The sequence below is a fragment of the Pogoniulus pusillus genome, chromosome 2, assembly GCF_015220805.1.
Source record: "Pogoniulus pusillus isolate bPogPus1 chromosome 2, bPogPus1.pri, whole genome shotgun sequence".
In the NCBI taxonomy this organism is placed as follows: domain Eukaryota; kingdom Metazoa; phylum Chordata; class Aves; order Piciformes; family Lybiidae; genus Pogoniulus; species Pogoniulus pusillus.
Window position 1 is genome coordinate 27,098,295 of NC_087265.1, and position 22,139 is coordinate 27,120,433.

Here is a 22,139-nt window from a genome sequence, read left to right on the forward strand (position 1 = left end):
ACCTGGGAGTAGATACTGACCCCTGCCTGGCTACGACTGCCCTTCAGGTAGTTGTAGAGAGCAATAAGGTCTCCCCTGAGCCTCTTTTTCTTCAGGCTGAACAACCCTAGCTCTCTCAGCCTCTCCTCGTAGAGAATGCTGAGGGACCTCTTGCTGCTGTCTTCATCCACCAAGTGAAAGATTAGAGAGAAAACGAAGCCAGATGCTTTTCCAGAGTGCAGTGATAACACAACAGTGACAGCCAACAAAATTCCGTTTAGATACTAGGAAAAAATACTTCACCAGGAAGAGGGGAAAGGCTGGAAAAGGTGCCAAGAGACTTTGGGGGACTTGATTTGTTTGTTTGCTTGCTTTTTTTTGTGGAGGGTCAGCTTTTATCAATAAGGAGGAATATGTTTCACTCAAATGTTGTATTTACATCTTCTTGTTCCTGGTGTCCTCTTGACAGCTAAATTTCTATGATGAACCTCTTACTCTAGATACACAGAAGAAAAATACTAACTTTTGTGTGTGAAGGTTTGCACTGCCTTTGTCTCTGATCTCTTCATTGTTGTGTCTGATTCCTTTACCATTTTCTTGTACTTGTTACTCAGTTCACTGGGGACTTGTTTCTTGACAGCTTCTTATGTTACCTTGAGAGCTTTGCTTCAAGACCCGTAGGGTTTTTATTTTATAGTTATGCCCTAATTGGATCTGAAGGTTCTGCTCTTTCCTCTGTAGCTGGTGATCACTGTTGCGTGTGTTTCTGAGCACCAGCAATCTTGAGTGTTGGTTCAAGCTTATACATTTTAATGCCATTTATAGATGAGAGATAAGACCTTGGCAGTAAGCAAGAGTGAAGATTTTGGAGATAAGGGTATTGGTGTATAAAAACATGTTTCATTTTAGGAACTTTCATGTGGATTACAGTCAGAACCTCAAAATGGACTTACTCAGTTTACAATGTAAGTAACTTTTTTTTTCCCCCTCATTGTGTTTTTCTGTTTGGTTGTTTTATTTTACTGATGAGCACAAGTTTTTTTTTTTCCTTTGAAGGATTCTGATGGAAAATATTTCACCTTCCCCCTTGCAAGTCACAGAAAATCATACAGTCACATGTACTGTGAAAACAGCATGCTGGTAAGAGAAGTACTTCTAGTGGTTGGAGCTTATGTATAAAGTTGTGTGGTGTTTTTTTCTTAAATTTATGTAGATATGGTGCAGTTTTAAGACAGTTTAATGAGCAGTTGTTGAACTGACAGACATGCATTTATAGTCACAAGCCAATACATTATGGGAGGTGTTGCTCCTATTTTAGCATCATGCCTAGTGTTCAAAATTTGAAACCTTCAGTGCCACCTGAACCTCAGATATTTTATTTTTGAATCTCTCATGGCTAGCCCCAGGTGACTTTCTCCTTTTAGTGTAGTTCTGCACTGATGGTTTGAATGAAGGAATTCTTTTTGGTGCTGTCAGAATCCTGCCATACTACAAGTTTGGAGAAGCTGTTTATAGATTTGCTTTGCCATAATAAAATTTAAGTGAGCTACAAAGATCTGCTGCTAAGCAGTGGAAGTGAATGGAAGCCAGATGAGATAACAGCAACTTCTCAGTTGTCTCCTCTATTGAGAAGAGGGGTGATAATATGTGGTTCTTACATTTTTAGCTCAAGACACATTAAAACATTTCCAAATCTGCTCTAAAACACCTATTTTTGAAGGAATGAAGGTAATCTCTTGGCAAACTGAAGATGGACGAATATGCTTTTCAGAATTGCATGAGTGTTTTAGCCTAGTGGCAAGAAAATGGAGGTGCTTTCTTGTTATATCCTGCCTGTCCCTGTTGCTGCTCCTACCCTTACCAGAGATGAGGTTGTCCTCATCTCACAAAGCCATTGCCACCATCCATAAGCCTGTATAGAGATAGAGTCTTGGCCACTTTTCTCTCCCTTGGCCACTTATCTAAATTCAGCTGGATGACTTTCACCTCTGCAAGCTGACTCGGTTCACCTTCTCCTCAGCAGCTGCTGCAGCCCACCGTGGGGGACTCCACACATCACCTTCAGTGCTTTCCCACAGTGCAACAGGACCCATCAGTGAACAGGGCAGATCTCTTTTCATTGTCTGGCGATCTTTTGTACAGGGAAGCCTCCTCAGCACATGGCACCTCTGTGTCCTCTGGTGACATCCCAAAAATTTCTGCCTTCAGCCCATGACAGAGGTTCATACTACCATTGTGAAAAGATTGCATATTCTCAGCACTTTTAGCTGTCCTTCCCAGTAACACCTTAAGTATTTACACCTTGACCTTTGTTGTTCTTTAATAGGCTAACTTTTGCCTTTGTTATAACATCTTAGGTGCAGCTTGAGGAGGAAGATGAGGTGCAGAACAATGCACAGCAATTGCTTCAGAACACTTACATACTTGAGAGTAGTATCACAGAAGATTAGGGGTTGGGAGGGACCTCAAAAGATCATTGAGTCCAATGCCCCTGCCAGAGCAGGATCACCTGGAGGAGGTCACACAGGAACATGTCCAGAAGGGTTTTGAATGTCTCCAGAGAAGGAAACTCCACAACCTCTCTAGGCAGCCTGCTCCAGTAGAACATTAAAAATCTATAACAGTCCTTACTGCTTAGGACATTTAGAACCTTGAGACATTTCTTTCAGTTAGAAAAGATCAACCTCTAATAAAATTGAGGTTTATCTCACATAAAGTAGAATTTAACATCACATGTAAGGCAGATAAGCTTTCATAATTTTTACCTTAAAAATGTTTGCTTAACTTTGTATTTGTTTTTATAAAAGTGCATTGATTCACAACTAGATAAGGTGGCAAAGGGAAATTACTGAAAATGGCTCCTAGAAAGCCCCACTCTTCACTCTCATGCATCACCTTTCCATCTTTGTAATTGCAATTCCAAGATTGTGTCAGACTTTTTATGGAGGATACCACTTGCTGTTAGCACAGAAGTCTGACTTCATTGTGAAAGGAACAGAAGTTTCTGGATATCTTTCATCATAAATAATGGAAGGAATTTGAAACTGGGTTTATCATTACCTTTGCTTTTACACTTGTGATGGGTTGGGAGTTACCTGCCCTCCCACACAATGAAATCACCTAGACCAGACTCAGCCGGCTGGGAGTTAAGGAATGAAGCTATAGTTACAACTTAGCGCAATTTACAAGCAGATATATAGGCAATATACACAAATATTTACAGTTATATACAAGTTAAAGTAACACACAATACCCCTCCCAGAAAATCACACTGCCAGGATGCTCCGACCTAAGCCTCTTCCCCCCCTTCCCCCTCTTTCCCCTCCTTCAGAAATAATCAGATCAATCCCTGTATATCTCACGTGACAAATCTGGAGAGATCTGAGGTGAGATGTGAAAGAGACAACAAAAAGGTTAGGGGAAACAAAGGGTTAGGTCAGAGTGGAGTTGAGGCAGAGGCAATCACACAGACCACCAGAGAGAGAGGGAGCAGAACTGACTGAGAAGTGTGTGAGAAGTGAGTGTTTTAGCTATATTTTGGCTAGTTGCATTTCTCAGCAGAAGAATGAGTGATACAGGTTACTCTTTTTTCTTACTTCTTACAGATAAGGATTTAATTTCTCTCAGTAAAATATTCCAGTTAGCCTCAAACCAGCACAGCACTCCAGCATTTGATAGCCTTTAGAGAGAGTTTGGTCACTTGAGTGATAGCTGCTTTAGACATACTTAAATGGAGTGAGATGAAAGTGGGAGTTTGTTCCTATTTACACAAGTTAATTACACCAAGGCTCTGCTATCAGAAGAAACAAATTTTGGATAAGATAATCAGCATTAACTCCTGCACTGTTTGAAGTGAAGAATTGCTATTTTTTGTGTATTTCTAAATGCAGTCACACATAGGTAATGCACTCTTTTGTGGTATTGATTTGACAGGATACAAGTAGCTGGATTTATGGCTGTTTGAACAGTAATTCATCCATGTGGTGAGTATAACAGTTCCTGATCTTCAGTGAAATGAATTTTGTGCGACAACATTTGAGTACAAAGCATATTAAATATCCTTCTCCTTAGGAAGATACTGGGAAGCAAAGTAAAATTCTTACTGTATATAGTTTATGGTTTCCATATCACCAAGAAAACAACAAAGAATAGGTTTTCTCAAAATTGCTGCAGGAATGCAGAATAAAATAGGTGAACTTTTTCTTCCTTATATGAAAAATGTTGAGGAATGTGGGTGATTCAGTGATTAGTTGAATCAGGTCATCACAGTTGTTACAAAATGGGTTTAAAATGCTGGCCCAGCTTACATCTGCGAAGCAGGCTCAAAGTAAATTCAATCTGCCCTTTAGATTAGGGAAAGCTTCCAGGTGGAACTGGGCTAAAACAGCAGTGTTTCTGGAATCTGTGCTGAGGTGTATGCCTCCAGCTGATAGCCAGAGGTCATAATTATTTATTCCTGATTGAAGGAGGAGCTGGCTGCTGGTCCTTTGTATAACCTTTGATTAGCATGGAGTGCAGGTGAGCCTATGCAGGGCTGCTACTTAAAACCTCATCTAATAGGGGTGGTTTTGCTGTGGACTGTGTCCTGAAGTCATGTAACACTGTTTGGAGAACCAGGACAGTGCTGGCATTCTAGAAATCCTAATTTAACATGACTAAATAAACCTGTGATCAGTTCAGTGTGTTACATTAATGTAAGTGCACACCACTTCACAACTGCAGGCTCTGCAGCAGCTGATACAGATTTGGGGTTACAGTTTATATGTATTAGATAGGAAAAATGGATACTTTTTTATGTTGGGAAGATGCTCACAGAACTGTTAAGTCAGTACTAGTGCTGCTTTAGGTCCTGGAGAGTTTTCATGATGTGCCTGCAGTTGCATGGCTAGTAACTGCTTGATGTTTGATGCATGACAAAGAGCTCAGCTTGTTTTTATGAAATCAAGACTTGCAGTATCTGAAACAATTCTAGTTTCATAAGTTACTGTGGTAGCTAATTGCAGAAGACTCAGACTTGTTCTCACTTTGAAGTCATGTGAAGCCAGAGAGAGAAGCTGGCCTGTGAATCACAGAATGTCAGGAGCTGGAAGGGACCTTGAAAGCTCATCCAGTCCAAACCCCCTGCCAGAGCAGGATCACCTACACCAGATCACACAGGAACGTGTCCAGGCGGGTCTTGAATATCTCCAGAGAGGGAGACTCCACAGTCCCCCTGAGCAGCCTTTTCCTGTCATGATGTAGTGTCTGCATGATGAATATGCTCATCCTTTAATGTGCATGAATTTTTACAGCCTGGAAGCTACTGATTTATCCTGGGGAGCTGAGTTACTTCCAACCACCAAAGTAAGTATTATACAGAACTTGTTAGGAGGCAAAAAAGGGTCTGTTGATCCCTGGAACATGCAGTCCTGTTCCAGAGGAAAGGGGCAGGAGGTGGACATTGGGAACTGGCAAGGGGCAAGCTAAGGGGTGTGGTCAGCAATGACCTTTCTTACTATTTTTTTCCTTTTTTCCCTTCTTAAGATTGTATTATTGAAACTTCAGGATTACCCTTCTTTGTCCCACATTGTCATTCAGATACCACCTGCAGCTGGCAATAAGGTAAAAAAAAACAACCAACCGAACAAGAAATGCAAAATTGTTTTGTTCATAGCTTTTGGATACTCTGATGACATGTAAAGGAAATTGTCTTAAATATCTGCTAAGTTGCTTTGAGAAACCAAAGCCCTACACTCCAGTGTGGTTTGAAGGTAACTGTCATCTTCTGTAAACTCAGAAACGTTTGATAAAATACCAGACACAAGGCATGAGTAGTATTTAAAACATAGCAGCACTCTTCAGACCAGTTCTTAAGAGTTCTTGTTGGAAATTATAATGTTCTTCATGTTTTACTTAATATTCCGATTACATTACACCCTAACCCTTCTGAACAGACAGTTCTGTTACCTAGGGTGGTGGAGAATGCTGTAGGTAATGGGAAATCCAACCTATGGATTCTGGGCTGCATGGTAAAGATAACTCTGCAAGCTCTGAGACCGCAGTGTGGTAGACTGAGTTGTGCAGAGTCCGATAGTTTGGAAATCTCCCAGGTCAAGGCCTTATCAGCACCCCAGTAAGAGGAATGGTTGCAGTGAAGCTAAGGACACTCAGCATATATTACCCATCTGAGTCTGGCAGGATTTTTTTCTTCTGAAAATGAAAGAATACTGTGAACTTGAATTTAAGTAGAGCCATTCTTTCCACAACACAAATGTAGTCTTTGCCTCTATAGTTTGATAATAATCCATGATCCAAGAAGTAATTCAGAGCCAGACTGATTAAAATGCTCAACTCTGAGCATGTCTTCAGGTAGTTGTGACAGAGACATCTTGCAGTTAAATTAGTAATACCCAACATTCTGGATAAGCAAGGATGGAGAGGAATGACTTCTGAAGTGCAGGCTGCTAAATTGCAGCCCAATGTTACATTTTGGAAACTGCTTCTTTAAAACTGATGGATTTAGAATCCAAACAGTAAAAACTAATTTTTCAGTCATCTGAATACTTACTAGAGATGGTACAATTCATAGCATTGAATACTTTGCTTTTGCATGGTTAAACTTTAGGAGACACACTAAAAGTTCTTTTTGCTTAAGAAACTGTATTCAGAGTTTGGACAAGTTGCTCTCCTTTGCAAAAGGAAAAAAAAGAGAGAGGTACCTGGGGAGGGAGGAGGGCTGTGAACTGAATTCTAGTCATTCTCAGCTGTCTAAACAGCCTTTTGAAGGGTAAGACCTGGAGTAACCTGAAAATCATGCTTAAAGTACCAAAACTTGAGCTAACTACCTGTCAGGTCTTTTCAGTGCAAAGTGGGCATGTGGCTTTTGTTGGTGTCCTGGACTCTCCCTGAGCCTGTGAATAGAACTTGACAAGTGCATAGGCTTTGTAGTGCTATACTCGGTTCAGATCTGTATTTAATGTCCTGAATTGCAGTATACTTTGGCCTGTGAGTTCTTCAGGAAGGATTCCAGAACAGTACAGCTTCCTGTGACACATCTCTTGTCATTTGGTAAGTCTAACATACTACTTTTGGGAAAAAACCCAAAACAAAACACCCCAAAAAACAATAAAACAAACCAGAATGTAACATTTGGATAATGAAATAGCCTGACAATTCCAGTGGTCAGGAGGTCTTTAGGGCATTGTTTTCATTAAGTAAATACTGCTTTTCTTATTACTTGGTCTGTTACATCCTTGGTCTGGAGCTAACAAATGTAGGGGTTTTGACTAGCAGATAGAGAAGCACACAAGTATCCTGGAAGGAAAAATAAAATTGAGTATACAGTGAGTTCTCAAGTCACTTTAATGAGAAAAAACAACATATCCTTTGCAGGGTTTTCTTCAAGCAAAATCTTACTGAACTCAAGTGGCTTACTTTACAATGTACGACTCCAGCACTTTCACCAAGTAAGAACTACTTAATTTCTTAAGCTGATGGAACCACTCTTTGGAGAATGTGAGTGATCTCTCTTTCTTTTTAATGTTCTAGATATATCAAGCTTTCAAAATTTCTGTAGAGAGCCACTGCCAGTCACAGAAAGGTAAATATTCTAAAGTACAAATTTACAAAAAAACCCCAAAGTTTGTGGAAAATTCTCAATACTGAAGCTGGTGGAAACAGAAGTCCTCCCATGCACAGGAGTTTAGGCAGTAGTTATCTACTCAGATTTCTGTGCTAGTATCTCTTACTTTTCAATCCTTGTTAGGAGAGCTCAAAGAAAATGTAGAATTAGTCCTCATGTGTTTGTTTTTCTTCCTTTTTAGCAATGGGAAGTTGAACTTTCAACAGTATTCTGCATTATGTGATAGAAGGGCTTGGGTTGAAAGGGACCTTAAAGATCATAGAATCAACCAGGTTGGAAGAGACCTCCAAGATCATCCAGTCCAACATATCACCCAGCCCTATACAACCAGCTAGACCATGGCACCAAGTGTCCCATCCAGTCTTTTCTTAAACACATCCAGGGCAGCAATTCCACCACCTCCTTGGACAGCCCATTCCAATGGCAAATCGCTCTGGGAAGAACTTCCTCCTAATATCAAGCCTATATCTCCCCTGGCACAACTTGAGATTATGTCCCCTTGTTCTGTTGCTGGTTGCATGGTAGAAGAGACCAACCCCCACCTGGGTCACGGACACCTTCCAACTAGGCCAGATTGCTCAAGGGCCTCATCCACCCTGGCCTTGAACACCTCCAGTGCAGGGGCATCTGCATCCTCCTTGGGCAACCTGTTCCAGTGTCTCACCTCTCTCACTGGAAAGAATTTCTTCCTAATGTCCAGTCTAAATCTGGATATTATTTGCTAGTTGTGGGACTCAGATTTGAATGTTGAGCTACAGAAGCTTAAATAGAATGGGATGCTAAAGGACTTTCTTTCAAAAAAAAAGACAAATGGATTAGGTTACAGCTTGGTACTGAAAAGCAGATGTGTTCTGATCACTGACCTGCCCTTCAGCCGTGAGGTCTCGCTGTCTTGTCCTGTAACGGCACAAGTTAAGAAATGGAGGTTTTGCTCAATGCAGACTGCACTGCTCTACATTGCAGTGTGACTGCAGTCCCAGTGATTCTGCCTGCCACTGTTGTTTTACTTCTGTTTTAGTTTTTGATGACAGTTGCCACATCTTGTTCTTCATTAAGTTTCTGTTTCTTAATTCTCTTCCATTTCAGAGAGAAAACCTAGTGTTTACAGGCTGCATATACCCTGGTCACATGAAGACTCAGTAACTGTAGCAAAGTAAGGACTTCAGCAATTCCAATATCCTTAATATGTTTATGAAGAACGTTTGCATCCTGTCGTGGTGATATTTCTGATATCAGACAAAAGCCAACCTGGAGTTTTTCTTCTAGAGCTTGTCCTCTTTTACCTTTCTGTCTTTGTTGGGAAAGTTGTTTTGACTTTTCCTCAGCGTAGCTACTAGTTGCTTGTTTAATAGTTCTCATGAATTTTATCAGAAAGGAAGTCAGATTTGCTGGTCTGAAATTCTAAGCATTATCTTTGGCCTGCTCGTGAGTGGTGAAATCTTGGTGCTGCCCTCTTCCCCTCAGCCACGATGTGGATCACATAGCAGCCCAGAGCTGCTACAACAGCGTAATCCTGACAAAGTTGGATGATACAGTTTGAAATGTGTCACACATGAATCACAGTTGAACAACTTGGGTTTTTTTTCAGATGGTTAGAAACCTGTCCTCCCTGTTAATTTTTAAGATCTTAAGGATATCTCCCTATTTCTTTATTTCCTTGTGTTTTCTAACAACATAATGCTTGCAGGAAGCTAAATTCTGTTCTTGAGAATCTGTCCTTCCCGTTCTTGCTGCTCAGTGTATTGATGTGTTCTGGGAGGCACTGTGCTAACGCTAGATGTGTCTGTTCTCATTAGTACCATGCCCCTTTGTAGTTCAGAGGACAGTAGATGGAGACTGTTATGTAGTTTGTAGTGACAGAATGAAATTTGGCTCGTAGCTTGGTGTTCTAGATCTTCTCTACTTGCACACATCAAAGACTAAGGCATGCTTGGCCTTCTTTAATTGTAAGGACAACAATTAACAGTTAATTCGTTCTTTCAGGGTTCCATCTCTTACTGAGATTTCAGCCAAACTGCATATTGCTCAGCCTGAAAATGACAGCAGTGTTCCAGAGCTAAATATTTACTCCTCCTCAGACTGTCAATATGAAGTGAGTAATAATTTATGTGATTTAAAAAGGCAAGTTTGTGTTGCTGAAGAATTGCAAGCTTGCAATGCTGTAGAATTTTTGCATAGTTCAGTCTTCAAATGCGTATCTCATTCATCAAAGCAAATACTAAGCAAATCTAAAGGTGGCCTTTGGGTAAATGTAATGCATGTTGCAAGAGTTTTGCACTGCTGGAGTAATAATACTTAAACTGGCTTCTTTAAAGTGTTTTTTTGCTTAGCTACCATTGCATAAAGCAATAAACCATTTCTTTTTTATTTATCAAGGTGATTCTGAAGACGTCCCTTTTACAGGTTCTTGGGCAAGTAAGAAAACCTTCTTGTACTAAATTGTTTTTAATGTTAGTAGCACCTAGAAAAGTCTTCCTTTGTTCCTCACCTACTGTAGCACTTCACATTCCTCCTTAATGCCAAGAGGAGCACTATTCAGTAATCATTTAAAACCTTGTAACTTGGCAAGGCATCTCAGCTGGATAAATGTCAGGCCTCAGGTTTCAGAGGAGCAGAAAACCCTCTAGCTCTGAAGAGCTAATGTAAATGTTGAACATTGGGCTTTGCGGTTAGGCTTGGAGTATCTGCAAGAGGCTGAGAATGTAGGTCACTTCTTTGCTGGATGAGCGAGAGTAGTATTAAAACTTTAAAATGCGTTTGGCATCCACTAAAAGTTAGGAAGAAAAAGTGTAAATAGATCCATATGCTCATTTTCAACAGATTTTCTTTGGTTATCAAAGAAGAATATATTTCATCATTGGTATCAGTAAAAATAGACTTAGCCATCTGCAGTTTGAGTGTGAAAAGTCATTAGTCTGTAAGTGCTGGGATATTACTGTGGAGTTTCTCTGTTTGAATGCATGCATTGACATCAAGGAGTTTTCATTTTACTGTCATTTGAGAGGAATCATCGCTTGAGAGAGCAGAAAGCCAATTAAAACCTACATGAGATAGAATCATAGAATGGTTTAGGTTGGAAGTGACCTCAAAGATCATCTAGTTCCAAGCCCCTGCCATAGGCAGGGACACCTCCCGCTAGAACAAGTCATTCAAGACCTCATCTAAGATAGTCTTCAACACCTCCAGGGAGGGAGTATCCACAATCTCCCTGGCATACCCATTCCAGTGTTTCACCACCCTGACTGTAAAGAACCTTTTCCTAACATCCAGTCTAAATCTCCCCTCTGCCAATTTAAACCCATCACCCCTCATCTTGTCATTACAAGACCTTGTAAATAGTCCCTCCCCAGCCCTCCTGCAGCCCTTCAGACAATATGTGGCTTCCAAAAACTGCCCAAAAGCAAATCTTGGCTGGAAACCAGCCTTTTAAATTAAATGGATTTTACTGAAAAACTATTCACTTGCTACTGTTTTCTTTTATTAATTGTCTTGACTGAGAAAAACAGCATTCAGTCCTAATGTGATCATTAGTCTTGTTGGGAGAGCTGAATGTTTTCTCTGTGTAACATTAATTGACACTAGTGGTTGTCAAATAGGCATCAAAATTAGATGAATCTGTTTGAATCTTAAGAAAGATTTTCTGATCACATTATCATCTTGACTTCATGATAATATTTTCCTTTGTATTTTTAGCCTGGTTTTGTACATTTAAACTAAAAGCTATCCCTTGTATCTCTGTCTTTCAGATAATAAGGTTCCATGCTGGTGCTCTTCCTGTCTACGTTGTTGCTAATATTCTTCTTGCTTATGGAGGGCAATTGAGCACTTTGATGTCAAGAGGTACCTTTCTAGAAAGCTTATTCTCTGTCACACATGAGTATAGAGACATTACTTACCTGATTTCCTGTTGACATTTAGACTAGTTAGATGATGTGATTTTTTTTTAAGCTGGCATCATGGGCTGAGTTGAATCTGCTGCTCTGTGTTCAATCCCACGCTGCCATCATGCCAGCTTCAAAATGAAAGTGCTGGCTGCAGCAAGTGTCATGGGGCTTGAAGGGTAGATTGGAACATGAGAGCCTTCCTGTTGCAGTTGCTATTTCCAGTTTTGGAGGGGGGGGGGAGTTTGTGGCTTGGTCTTTTCCCATGGGCAGGCTGTGGGTTGTGGGGTGGGGAAGGTCCCTGGCTTCTGCTGCTGCTTCTGCATTTTGCTGTGCTTTTCTGCAGATAGGCTATAAGGGAACAGTGCATTGGATAATCTCATCATATTCCTGATCTCAAACTAGAGTGGGTTTTTTTGGGGGGTTACTTTCCCTCCCATCTTTGTGGAGGTAAGGAGGCTTGTGAGAGTGGGCTGTGTTAACCCAGGACAGCTGGAAGGAGGGAATGGCTGCCAGCCAGAGGGAGCTTGATAATGCCAGCCTTATGAAGTTCAACAAAGTGCAAGGTCTTGTACCTGATTCAGGGCAATCCCAATCACAAATCCAGGCTGGGCCAAGAATGGTTAGAGAGCAGTGCTGAGGAGAAGCACCTAGGGCCTCGATGATGAAGTACATTGTTTTTCAGTACTGCTGCAAGCTGTGGTTATCTTGTTTGAATGTAAACGTTGAGACCTTTATCTGAACTGACTTTCTGATGTGGATCTTTGTTAACAAGACAAACTAATAACTACAGATACTTTCTGTTCTTGGTTTCTAGGCCAGTGTTCAGACTTTTCCCATGAACTAGTTAGGACAGCTAAACCCTACAAAGTAGAACCTCTTATAAGCATTGTTGTCTTTCTGCTGGGGTGAGTTTGCACAACTTATTTATTTAAGGCAGCTTCCAAACCAGAAGTTTCAGTAAAGCTTATTATTGGTGGGGAGGAATGTATTTTTTTTCCTATAGTCATTATGAGTGCCTGACTGTGATTTTTGTTTGAAAGGTTGTAGGAGGAGGAATAGTTGATTATATATCTTAGTGTAATGACAATTGGAAGTGATCAGTAATACTGCTTTCATGTTTTTGGCAGGTTTAACTGGTTTAGAGAGATATGGGAATCACTGTCACTCCCAGAGGTGGATGCTGCTGTACTGAGTAGTCAGGATGCATGGTTCCCCCTTGTGTCCCTGATGCTATTTCTTTTTGGGACAGGCATTGCCTACTGGAGTGGAGTATTTTTCTCTACATCTCTGAGGCTCTTCTCTTCATTATGGTTAACTCTGATTAGGTAAAACAATGTTATGCTGTGTAATTACACACTTCTAGATGATTGTCAGGTGTTTTTCTGTTTGCTTCAGTGTGAACACTTGGGCAGATTATATTTTGCAGTGTAGTTCATACATGAATTTGGCCACCTGGATTTGTCAATGTTAAGGAAATAGAGGACTGCACATCTCCAAAAGGGAACAGAAATGGCTTTCTTGGTTCCTTCACCAGCTGTTGTGAAGTTTTGCAGCTCCTTGTTGGGGAAAAGAAAGGAACTGAGCTATTCCCTTTTCAAGAGCTCAAAAAACAAATGTCTGTATTTTGAAAAGCTTTTAAAATGTTGCAGTCCTCATTCATATTGAATAAACTGCATTAAAGGATGCAAACAGGTTTGTAAAACATCAACTTCTTGAGCATTAATTTCACTCTATGCAAGAATGATTGATTTTATAGATCTAAGAACACTAGAGTGGTTTTGCCTATAGAAATGAGTATTCAAGTAATGAAAAGGGGTTTGGTAAAAGGAAGGTAAAAAAATTTTTGAAAGAATAAATTATTCAGTTGGCTAACATGTTTAGCTGTCTAAATGGCTTGGTTGTTCTCACACTGGTAACAGTCCTCTGTTAGATTTGAGGCAACTCTGTCTTCATAAAGTTGGCTGGGATGCTTTTTACTCAGAAGGTGTTTGCTAAATGAACTGTTTATCCTTTCTTCGTTTGGCTATTGTGTTCTGGTGGTCCCTTCCAACCCCAGGCACTCTGTAATTCATCAGCAGTTTCTCCTCTGCAGATGTCATGCCAGATAGTTTTATTCTTTGCCATCTTGTGGATCAGTTACAGTGGATACTCAGAAGCTTCAGTGTAGTTTCAAGTGATGAAGTGATAAACTTCAGAGCTACTCTTAGTAAATTGTTAAGGGCTTTACACTGGCTCAGATTCTTCATTAAAGCTTTTAATTTCCTGCAAACCCTGGGAATGTCTTGGGCAAAGGCAGGGAAATAAGACTGTGTGCTTGCCTTACACAATGCCATTGCCTTACCCAGTGCCATTACCTTACTCAAAGGCTGATCTAGTCCTGAATGTCTTCAAAACACTGATTTCTGTAAATCTCTCTAAAAAAAATGGTATTTACTTGATGTTTTTTGTGTGTGTGCTCTGCAGTGATCTGGTATGACCAGCAGAATGGAAAGTCTAAGGTGCTTGCATTAGTTAATTTGATAAGGAAGTGTGAGGTTTGGGCACAGAAGCTTATTTAGTAGTTGGCAAATATCTTCAGATCTGTCTAACTTTATCTTTCCACTGTTTTAATAAATAGTCAGGAGCAATTTATTCTTTTCAGTCATTCACAAACCTTTGATCTTTGTAATTTTGATGTTGTTATGTGAGCCTGACAGCAGTTTTCTCTTTTTTTCAGGCCTACTGTACTTGGAAAAGATGACAAATTGATTACACCCAGAAGGCTCTGTGGGGTGTTAACCCTTTGTTTGATTAGCTGGACCACTTGTGGTGCATTTGCTCTACTCCTTATTTATCTTCAGTACTTGTTTAAGGTACTACCAGGCAAAACATTTTGAATTAACTCCTTGTTAAAAATATAGATAACCCTTTTTTTTTTTACTTAGAAGAAATGTCATTATTCACATGCTCAAAATAGGGCTGTTTTTTTATCTTGTCAGACTTGCACAATCTTGTGATATGTAGAATTACTTTGTTCTTCTGATAATGTTGTGGGTTTTTTTTTCAAAAGAAAAGCAATCTCATATCCCCACCACAATAATGCATTTAACTGTGATCTTTAACTGATGGCAAAGACTAATAACTCCCTTGAAGAGAAACTGTAGAAAAGGGAGGATTTGGAATGGGCTGTCAGATGTTTGTTTGGGGATTTTTTTGTGTTTAATCTTTAAAGACTTTTCATAAGTCTTTGTGGAGTAAGAGGAGCAATCCTTACTATCAATACAGACTAGGGGATGAGGTGATAGGAAGCAGTCCTGCAGAAAAGGACTTGGGGGTGCTGATGGTTAGAAGCTGCACATGAGCAGACAGTGGGCACTTGCAGCCCAGAAGGCTGATGGCATACTGGCATGGCCAGCAAGTTGAGAGAGGTGATTCTGGCACTCTGCTCTGGTCTGGTGAGACCTCACCTGGAGCACTGTGTCCAGGTGTGGTGCCCTCAATATAAGAACATGGACCTGATAGAGGAGGTCTGCAGGAGCACCACAAAATGACTGGGGGGGGTTGGAGCACCTCTGCTACAAGGACAGGCTGAGGGAGCTCAGGGTGTTCAGCCTGGAGAAGGCTCCAGAGAGACCTAATAACAGCCTTCCAGTACCTGAAAGGGGCCTGCAAGAAGGCTGGAGAGAGACTGTTTTATAGAAGCCTGCAGTGATAGGACAGGAGGCAATAGCTTCAAACTACAGAAGAGCAGATTTAGATTGCATGTTAGGAACAAGTTCTGTACCATGAGGGTTAGAGCAACATTGAAAGAGGTTGCCTGGGGAGGTGGTTGAGGCCCCATCCATGGAGTTATTCAAAGTGAAGTTCAGCAGGGCTCTAGGCAGCCTGATCTAGTTGAGGATGTCCCTGCTGATTTCAGAGAGGTTTGGACTGGATAACCTTTGGAGGTCCCTTCCAACCCAGGCCATTCTTTGATTTTATATAGCAGAGGGTGGATATAGAGTAGAATTGGGATAGTATTCCTCTGTGTCTAATCTGATCTCTTGGCTAGTGCCACAAAGATCCATATATAATCTCTACCATTCAGTTTCTATGGTCTTGCTTGCATCAGAGCATCTAACCTTATGGTTTTGTAGCTGCTAAGTAAGCTGCTATACTTAGCTGCTAGGGAAGGACTGGAGTATGTACCTGGGAATGAAGACACAAAGCAGAGTAGCTTACAGGTGGTGCAAGGTAGGTAAGTGGCAGCTGAGAGCACAGCCTGAGGAACAAGCCTATCTCCAGTCGAATTCTTGTGACACAAGGTTGCTGTGTGAGGGACACTCCCATGCTGACACTACTCCCTCTGCATTAAATCTCTGATGTGGGATGGGTTTCTGCGTGTAGAAGAGTTGAATTGACAGGAGGAAGATAAGGAATACACAGATTCTCCACTCTCTGTTCTCTGTCAAGCACAGTGTAAGGGGAGAAAGAAAAGCACATCTTTTTCGCTTTGGCCTTGGAACTCCTTCCTTAAGAGAGTGTTTTGATTGCTGCTAATGAAAAAAGTTGGAGTTCTTGCATAGCCCGTCCTAGAATAAAATATAATAAAAAATAATGTGCCCAAATTATCCTCTTTTTTTTCCCTTGTTTGACAAAACACTACTAAAGAAAGCTGAACCATCTATCTTACAGGTTATAAAACTACATGTGAATGTAAAAGCAGAACAAAAGCTGCTTAATGGGGTAAGTCCGTTTCCTGCTTCTGGTCAAAACTGTGACCCAAAGTTACTGGGCAGAGCTTTGCCTTGGCAGCATTAGGTTTTGTTGTTGAAACAGGAGTAAAGCAGAACTGGGTTCCATGCATTGTGCATTTTGTTTTTTCAGTTACTCTAAGGAGTAGGATCCAAGATGTAAGCGTGTGTGGGTACAAGCATAGAACAACAACTACCTATTCTGTTTGCAAACACAATTTAGAAAGCAGTCTGTCAGAAGCTGACAGTTTGCTTTGGGTTTCTTTGAGTGGTTTGTGTTTGTTTAGTTTTAAATCCTCTTCCTTCATCTCCATATAATTTTTGGGGTGTTGTTTCATTGTGGGTTGTTTTCTGTCACTTGAGGTTACCATCTGACAACTCAAAGTTTATCTTTGTTATTTATTCCTCCAGCTAATGTTTTACTCCCAGTTGCATTACCTCCTGTATCTTTTCCCATGATTTTGTGATTTTTCACCTGCATGCTTTATTACTCCTTTTATTCTGTTCTTCCTCCTTCCAGGTACTCCATTTCTTATCACTGCATTGGTGTCAGGGCATCTCCATTCTTTTCTTCTAAAGACATATAAATAACTAGTGTAAGAAATTTCTGGTGAAATCTAGGTGCTTTAAAACTGAACAATTGAACTTTGCTTTTGATGGCTTTTTGAGAGATAAATTGCCAATTTTCTTAATAAATCAGAGCTGGTATGCTACTAGTGTGGCAGTTTTCCCCTTCTCTTCCTCCCCCAACATGGATTCTTACAAGCCTGTGAATGTTTTAATGACTTCTTTTCCTTTTTTCAGGATTCGGACTGCTCAAAAGAAACTTCACAGAAGTTGTGTGTGCCAACAGTAAAACCCCAGAGTTTGATGAATAGTACTTTAAAAGCAACACAGTCTCTTCCCAACACTACAATAGCTGCTGAAGCCCTCAGCACTCTTAAGATGCACATTACCATTCTCAACTTATTCACGTGGATCGTGCTGCTCTACCTGCCATCTTTAATTTATTGGTTAAAAAATCTCAGGTAAATTCTTAAACTGCCAGTAAGGTGGAAGAAAAGTACTACCTGGAATACTGTGTTGAATTCTGGGCTCCCCAGTGCAAGGACTGGGCTCTATCTGAGAATGTCCAGTGGAAGGCTACAAGGATGATTAAGGGACTAGAGCACTGCCTGATGAGGAAAGGCTGAGAGACCTGGGGCTTTTTAGTCTGGAGAGGAGAAGACTGAGAGGGGATCCAATCAATGTCTATAAATATATGAGGGCTGGGTGTCAGGAAGGAAGGGACAGCCTCTGCTCTGCCAACATTTGTGCCCTGTGATGGGATAGTGGACAATGGATGTAAACTACAGCACAGGAAGTTCCACCTCAAAGACGAGGAAGAACTCCTTTACAGTAATTGTCACAGAGCACTGGAGCAGACTTACCAAAGAGGTTGTGGAATCTTCTCCTCTGGAGACATTCTGGACTTGTCTGGACATGTTCCTGTGTGAACTGTGCTAGATTCTATGGTCCTGCTCTGTCAAGGCAGTTGGACTGGAACATCTCCACAGGTCCCTTCCAACCCCTAACGTCCTGTGATCCTGTGAACCTTTTGAAGATACTGAAAATGGCAATGTTTGGCTCTTTACATTATTAGTTACCCTACAGTATTAAAGACTTCTGTTAATTATAATTGGTATTTTTTATGCAGTCTGGTTTATGTTCTAAACAGGTGTTAAGTGAATCAGTGATGGGTTGAAGGAAGCAATGATTCAGAAAGCATTTGAAGTCAGACTGTGCCACTGTATACACTTCATGTGTGTTGTCATCCCATGCTTGTGCTCAACTTGTATTTGCTTTGGTACCCTCCTTTAGAAGTGAAGTTCTTTTTAAAACAATTTTTGCAGGTATAATGTTAGACTTGATCCTGATCCATGTAGATCTACATCTCTTCTCCTCATCTGCATTTTAGAAATCCTCATGAATTCAAGCACTTCTGAAATGAAATCAAGGTACTGTAGCCTAATCCCTATTACTTTTTTTTCCCCCACCCCTTTTCCCTATTTCTGTTTGTGTGGTAAAAATTAATTTATGCTGCACAGACTACAAAGAGATTCATAAATTTGTGTGGTTAAATTTTAAAGACTGGGTCAAAAATATGGAAATGAGCTGTGGTACCTCTGAAGTAGAGAAAATCACTGCTGTTTACCCCATGGACTTAAAATTATGTGTTTGCTACCTGAACAGTCAATTGCATAAAGACTTCTTTAATGTGGCTTTTTTAATTTAGAAATTCACTAAGTCCTTGCAAATGTGGCAGAATCCAAATAGATACAGCAGTTACTGTCAAAAAGTTACAAGGAAAAGTGAATTTCAAACCATTAAATACTTCATGTTGTCATTCCTCTTTATGGGCACTACTTGTGGAAATGCAACATGCTTCCTACTGGATTTAAGAAGTTTTGAGTGCTTGATTTTGCTGACAGGTAGAGCATTTCTTCTTCAGTATAGAATTAGTGCCTCCTGAAAGAAAATGAATGATAACCAATGTTGATTATTCTCTTGACTGGTGCTTCTTAACTAAAATCCTACAATCATAGACTGGTTTGGGTTGGAGAGCGCCCTAAAGGTCATCTAGTTCTAACCTTGCTGCTAATGCATTTTTCACATTGTACCCAAAAACCTGTTCCTAAATTAATATAAGAGTATTTTTAATGACAATTATTAGCCTTTTGGAATAATTTCTCTTTGTTTATGCATCAGTTATTATTGCCCATGACACCTGTTTGTTCTGTGTTAAAAGCAAACAAATCTTTGACATTTACAAATAACTTTTTGGAAGTGAAGTGTTGGATTTATGTTCCTCCTACCAAAATGGCATTTATTTTTTCTTTATATTCTTACAGTAAACTCTTGAAGATTGCAGCCAAAGTTCCACTCCCTTTGTCTGTTGCAATGTTGGCCTTTGGACGACTGCATTTATTCAAAGTGCCGCACTTTGTAACTTTTTCTCTTCTTCTACATGTGGTGTGTTGTGTTGTGTAACGTTCCTTAGACGGGGGAGGAACCATGCAACCTAGAAACTTAATGCTGGAGACCACAAGGAAATGCCTAGGTTAATATCATCAATAGTTTACATTCTGTGGGAGAGAGGACTAAACTGTCAATACTTGATTCTGTTTGTGTTGCTTGGAAAGCTTCTCATGGTATTGATTTCCTGAGTGTGAACATGAAATGAATTAATGTGTGTGTGTGTAAGCACATAAGTTGTGTTACTGTGACATCTTGATACTCTGTTTGCCTTGTAGACACTTTGATATTTCACTCTACTCCTTTGCTGAAAGGGACTTTTTTTACTTACTGTTGCCATACAGCGCATATGTGCTGAACTTGCATCTCTTGCAGGTCTAAATTATGCTGGTTGCAACTCAATGCATCTCAAGCACACTGTGACTATCACAAAAACCACACAGCCAAGTATACTTCTAATCATTTTATGCTCGGTTTAAAAGCTGCCACAGTTGTGTCTAGCCAAACCAGAATGTACTGCTTACATAGAACTGTTATTTCTATCAAGTAATTTCTTCAGTTGGTGTGAGCTGATTTGTGAGGTAATTGGGGTTTTATTTTCACTTTTTGTGAGAGTGAGACAATGATATTCTGTGTAGCTTTCTATTCAGGAAGAATACCAACAGATTCCAAAAGAATTTGCTGTAATGTTGTTTTAAAACATTGCTGGTGTCCTCTGGAATTTTGTCAGTTCTGAAACTACTCCTTGGACCTCATCCTTACGTAGAAGCTGGCAGAGTAGTGGTGTGAGTTTGCAGTGCACTTTGCCGGTTCCAAGCAGATAAAGGCAGAGGTTTTTCCTATCATAACTGAAGAGTCACCCAGCTCATCATTAATGTCAGTACTTGAGGTGAACGTGGAACAGCTACCACACTGTAAATTCACACTCTGCCACACAGTGCTAACTTCCTCACCTGGACAAACTCATAGTAATAGTGGGAAAGACTCTAATTATTAGCTCTCTATAAAGTATTATCTTAGTGCCTAGATGCTACAGTGACTGCCATTTATACTGAAGCCTAAAACAGCTATGTGTAAGGAGTTCTGTTCCCTGGATACCTTTTGCCAACAGAAGAAATCTCAGCAGCTGTGCTGTGTTGATTTTGTGTAGAGAGGAGCCTACTTCTTGCTTCTGTGTTAGCTGTCTGCTACGAGATGCTCGTTACCTTCATGTGGAAACACTAGACCAGCTCCATTATTATGAACAATGAGAGGAAACCTGCTAGCCACGCTCAGTCGAATGTACTTCTGATACAGCAGTACAGCCAGCCTGACACATTAATCTTACCCTGTTTCATTAATCCTGCTTAAAGTGCCTCAGTTCTAGTGTGGTTGTTGGGGTCAGTTCTGGCTGGAAAGACTTTATTCTCACAGTGACTTACTGAAGTGAACAGATGTGAGGTGGGCACCTTTTTCATCTACTAATACACAACTCAGCACTTCAAGTTACCAGTAAGTCATTAAAACTGCTTTACCTGAGTAAGATTATCATTGTTAACCAAACCAGTTAACAGCTGCTGTTAGCAGTAATCTACCTGCTGGTGTTCTAGTCCTAACCTTTTCTAACTGAGGTTAGATTATACTTAGTGTTTGTAAATCAGAAGAGTTATTGGAATAGGTGATACTGTCATGCTAACTAATGTGTGCTGCAGTGTATTTATATAGGTAAGATCATTTTGTGTGTCTAAAGATACTTGTAGCTTATCCACCATTTGGTTGAACATAAAAATTGCAGTTCAGCCACAGAACAACAGAGTAGGTTTTTTTCAGCATTTGAATTGCTGTGGGTGAAAGGCAGCAGCAGAAGTGAAGAGGAAAAAAATTACCCTTGGCCTTCATGGGTCTTTTGGCTTACATCTGTATTTTACTTCTGAGTTTGTTTGGCCGTCTTAATGGGCTCTTTGTGTGTGGATCCATTGGGTGGAATAAACTAATAACCAGAATAAGGAGAGCAAACAATCTCTGCATGTAGTAGCTTTAATAGCTTCCAACATCTGCCATGGTGTGAAACCCCTCAATCACAGCAGCATAGAGTGACACTTCGTCCCCCCTCTTTTTTTTTACATCTGGGAATGATGTTGGTAGTTGTTACCACTCTTCATAAAATGGGTTACAGAATCTTGAGTAAATTGGTACCTGATTTTCAATCTGGAGGTAGGATAGAGATTGATGGGATAGAGATAGAATGTGTCTTTACAAATGAAGATGCTGCTATACAGAGCTTGAGATACAAAGAACGGAACCAGGAGGTAGACTTGCAAGTAGCATATTATTGGGAAACTGGGCTAGGACAGCTTGGGTTATCTCAGCAGTCTGACCTCATCATTGTTGCCTGGACCTCATCTCTGAAGCCTCCCCATAGATCCTTCCCTGAACTAACAAGGCGGCCTTTGAAGACAGCAGAACCAGGAGTAACTGGACACAACCTGAACTTCAGAATTTTTAGGACAGTGCTTAAACCTCATAGATTAATGAATATGAACTTCTCTGCCCAGGGAGGTGTAAAGCCTCATTTTAATGAACATGGGGTGTATGATGCAAGGGGAGGACATGGAGTAGGCGGCCCGGGCAGTCTGTACATTCCGAGTACCTCAGCCAGTGGGGAAAGGAAGAGGGATACCTGTGGCCGGGTAATTTGGATAAAAGGAGACCGTGTCCTCTGGAAGTTTGAGAGACCCCACAGGGATCTGGCCCATGGACTCTCCCTTCATTCAAATAAAATTTTACAGGACTCCTCTGTCTCCTTTGTGAACATGAACCTCTAACAATGGAAGTTTTCCACACAATCTGGGGACTCTCTCTGGGATTATTCTGACTTCCAGCGATGATGGATGGTGAACAGAGCTGGCGGTGCACCTCACTGACATGGAGCGATCAGTTTCTGTCAGC

The 22,139-nt window shown here is 40.6% G+C and overlaps 1 protein-coding gene across 2 annotated transcripts in view; it reads left to right on the top strand.

Moving 5' to 3' along the window:
- The window catches only part of PGAP1 (post-GPI attachment to proteins inositol deacylase 1), a 38,512-nt gene extending 16,525 nt beyond the window's left edge, over positions 1–21,987 (top strand). The window contains exons 9-27 of one of the 2 annotated variants that reach the window (XM_064158725.1): positions 889–944; positions 1,036–1,119; positions 3,913–3,962; positions 5,271–5,322; positions 5,503–5,580; positions 6,951–7,026; positions 7,351–7,424; positions 7,507–7,558; positions 8,687–8,753; positions 9,584–9,692; positions 9,977–10,015; positions 11,347–11,440; positions 12,299–12,389; positions 12,612–12,809; positions 14,201–14,336; positions 16,138–16,188; positions 17,001–17,224; positions 18,089–18,193; positions 19,088–21,987. In XM_064158725.1, coding sequence (XP_064014795.1) covers positions 889–944; positions 1,036–1,119; positions 3,913–3,962; positions 5,271–5,322; positions 5,503–5,580; positions 6,951–7,026; positions 7,351–7,424; positions 7,507–7,558; positions 8,687–8,753; positions 9,584–9,692; positions 9,977–10,015; positions 11,347–11,440; positions 12,299–12,389; positions 12,612–12,809; positions 14,201–14,336; positions 16,138–16,188; positions 17,001–17,224; positions 18,089–18,193; positions 19,088–19,226 — 1,775 coding nt within the window. In that variant the 3' untranslated portion in view covers positions 19,227–21,987. The remainder of the gene's footprint in view (positions 1–888; positions 945–1,035; positions 1,120–3,912; positions 3,963–5,270; positions 5,323–5,502; positions 5,581–6,950; positions 7,027–7,350; positions 7,425–7,506; positions 7,559–8,686; positions 8,754–9,583; positions 9,693–9,976; positions 10,016–11,346; positions 11,441–12,298; positions 12,390–12,611; positions 12,810–14,200; positions 14,337–16,137; positions 16,189–17,000; positions 17,225–18,088; positions 18,194–19,087) is intronic. The other variant, XM_064158735.1, reaches the window with a different exon arrangement.
- Positions 21,988–22,139: the final 152 nt, after the last annotated feature.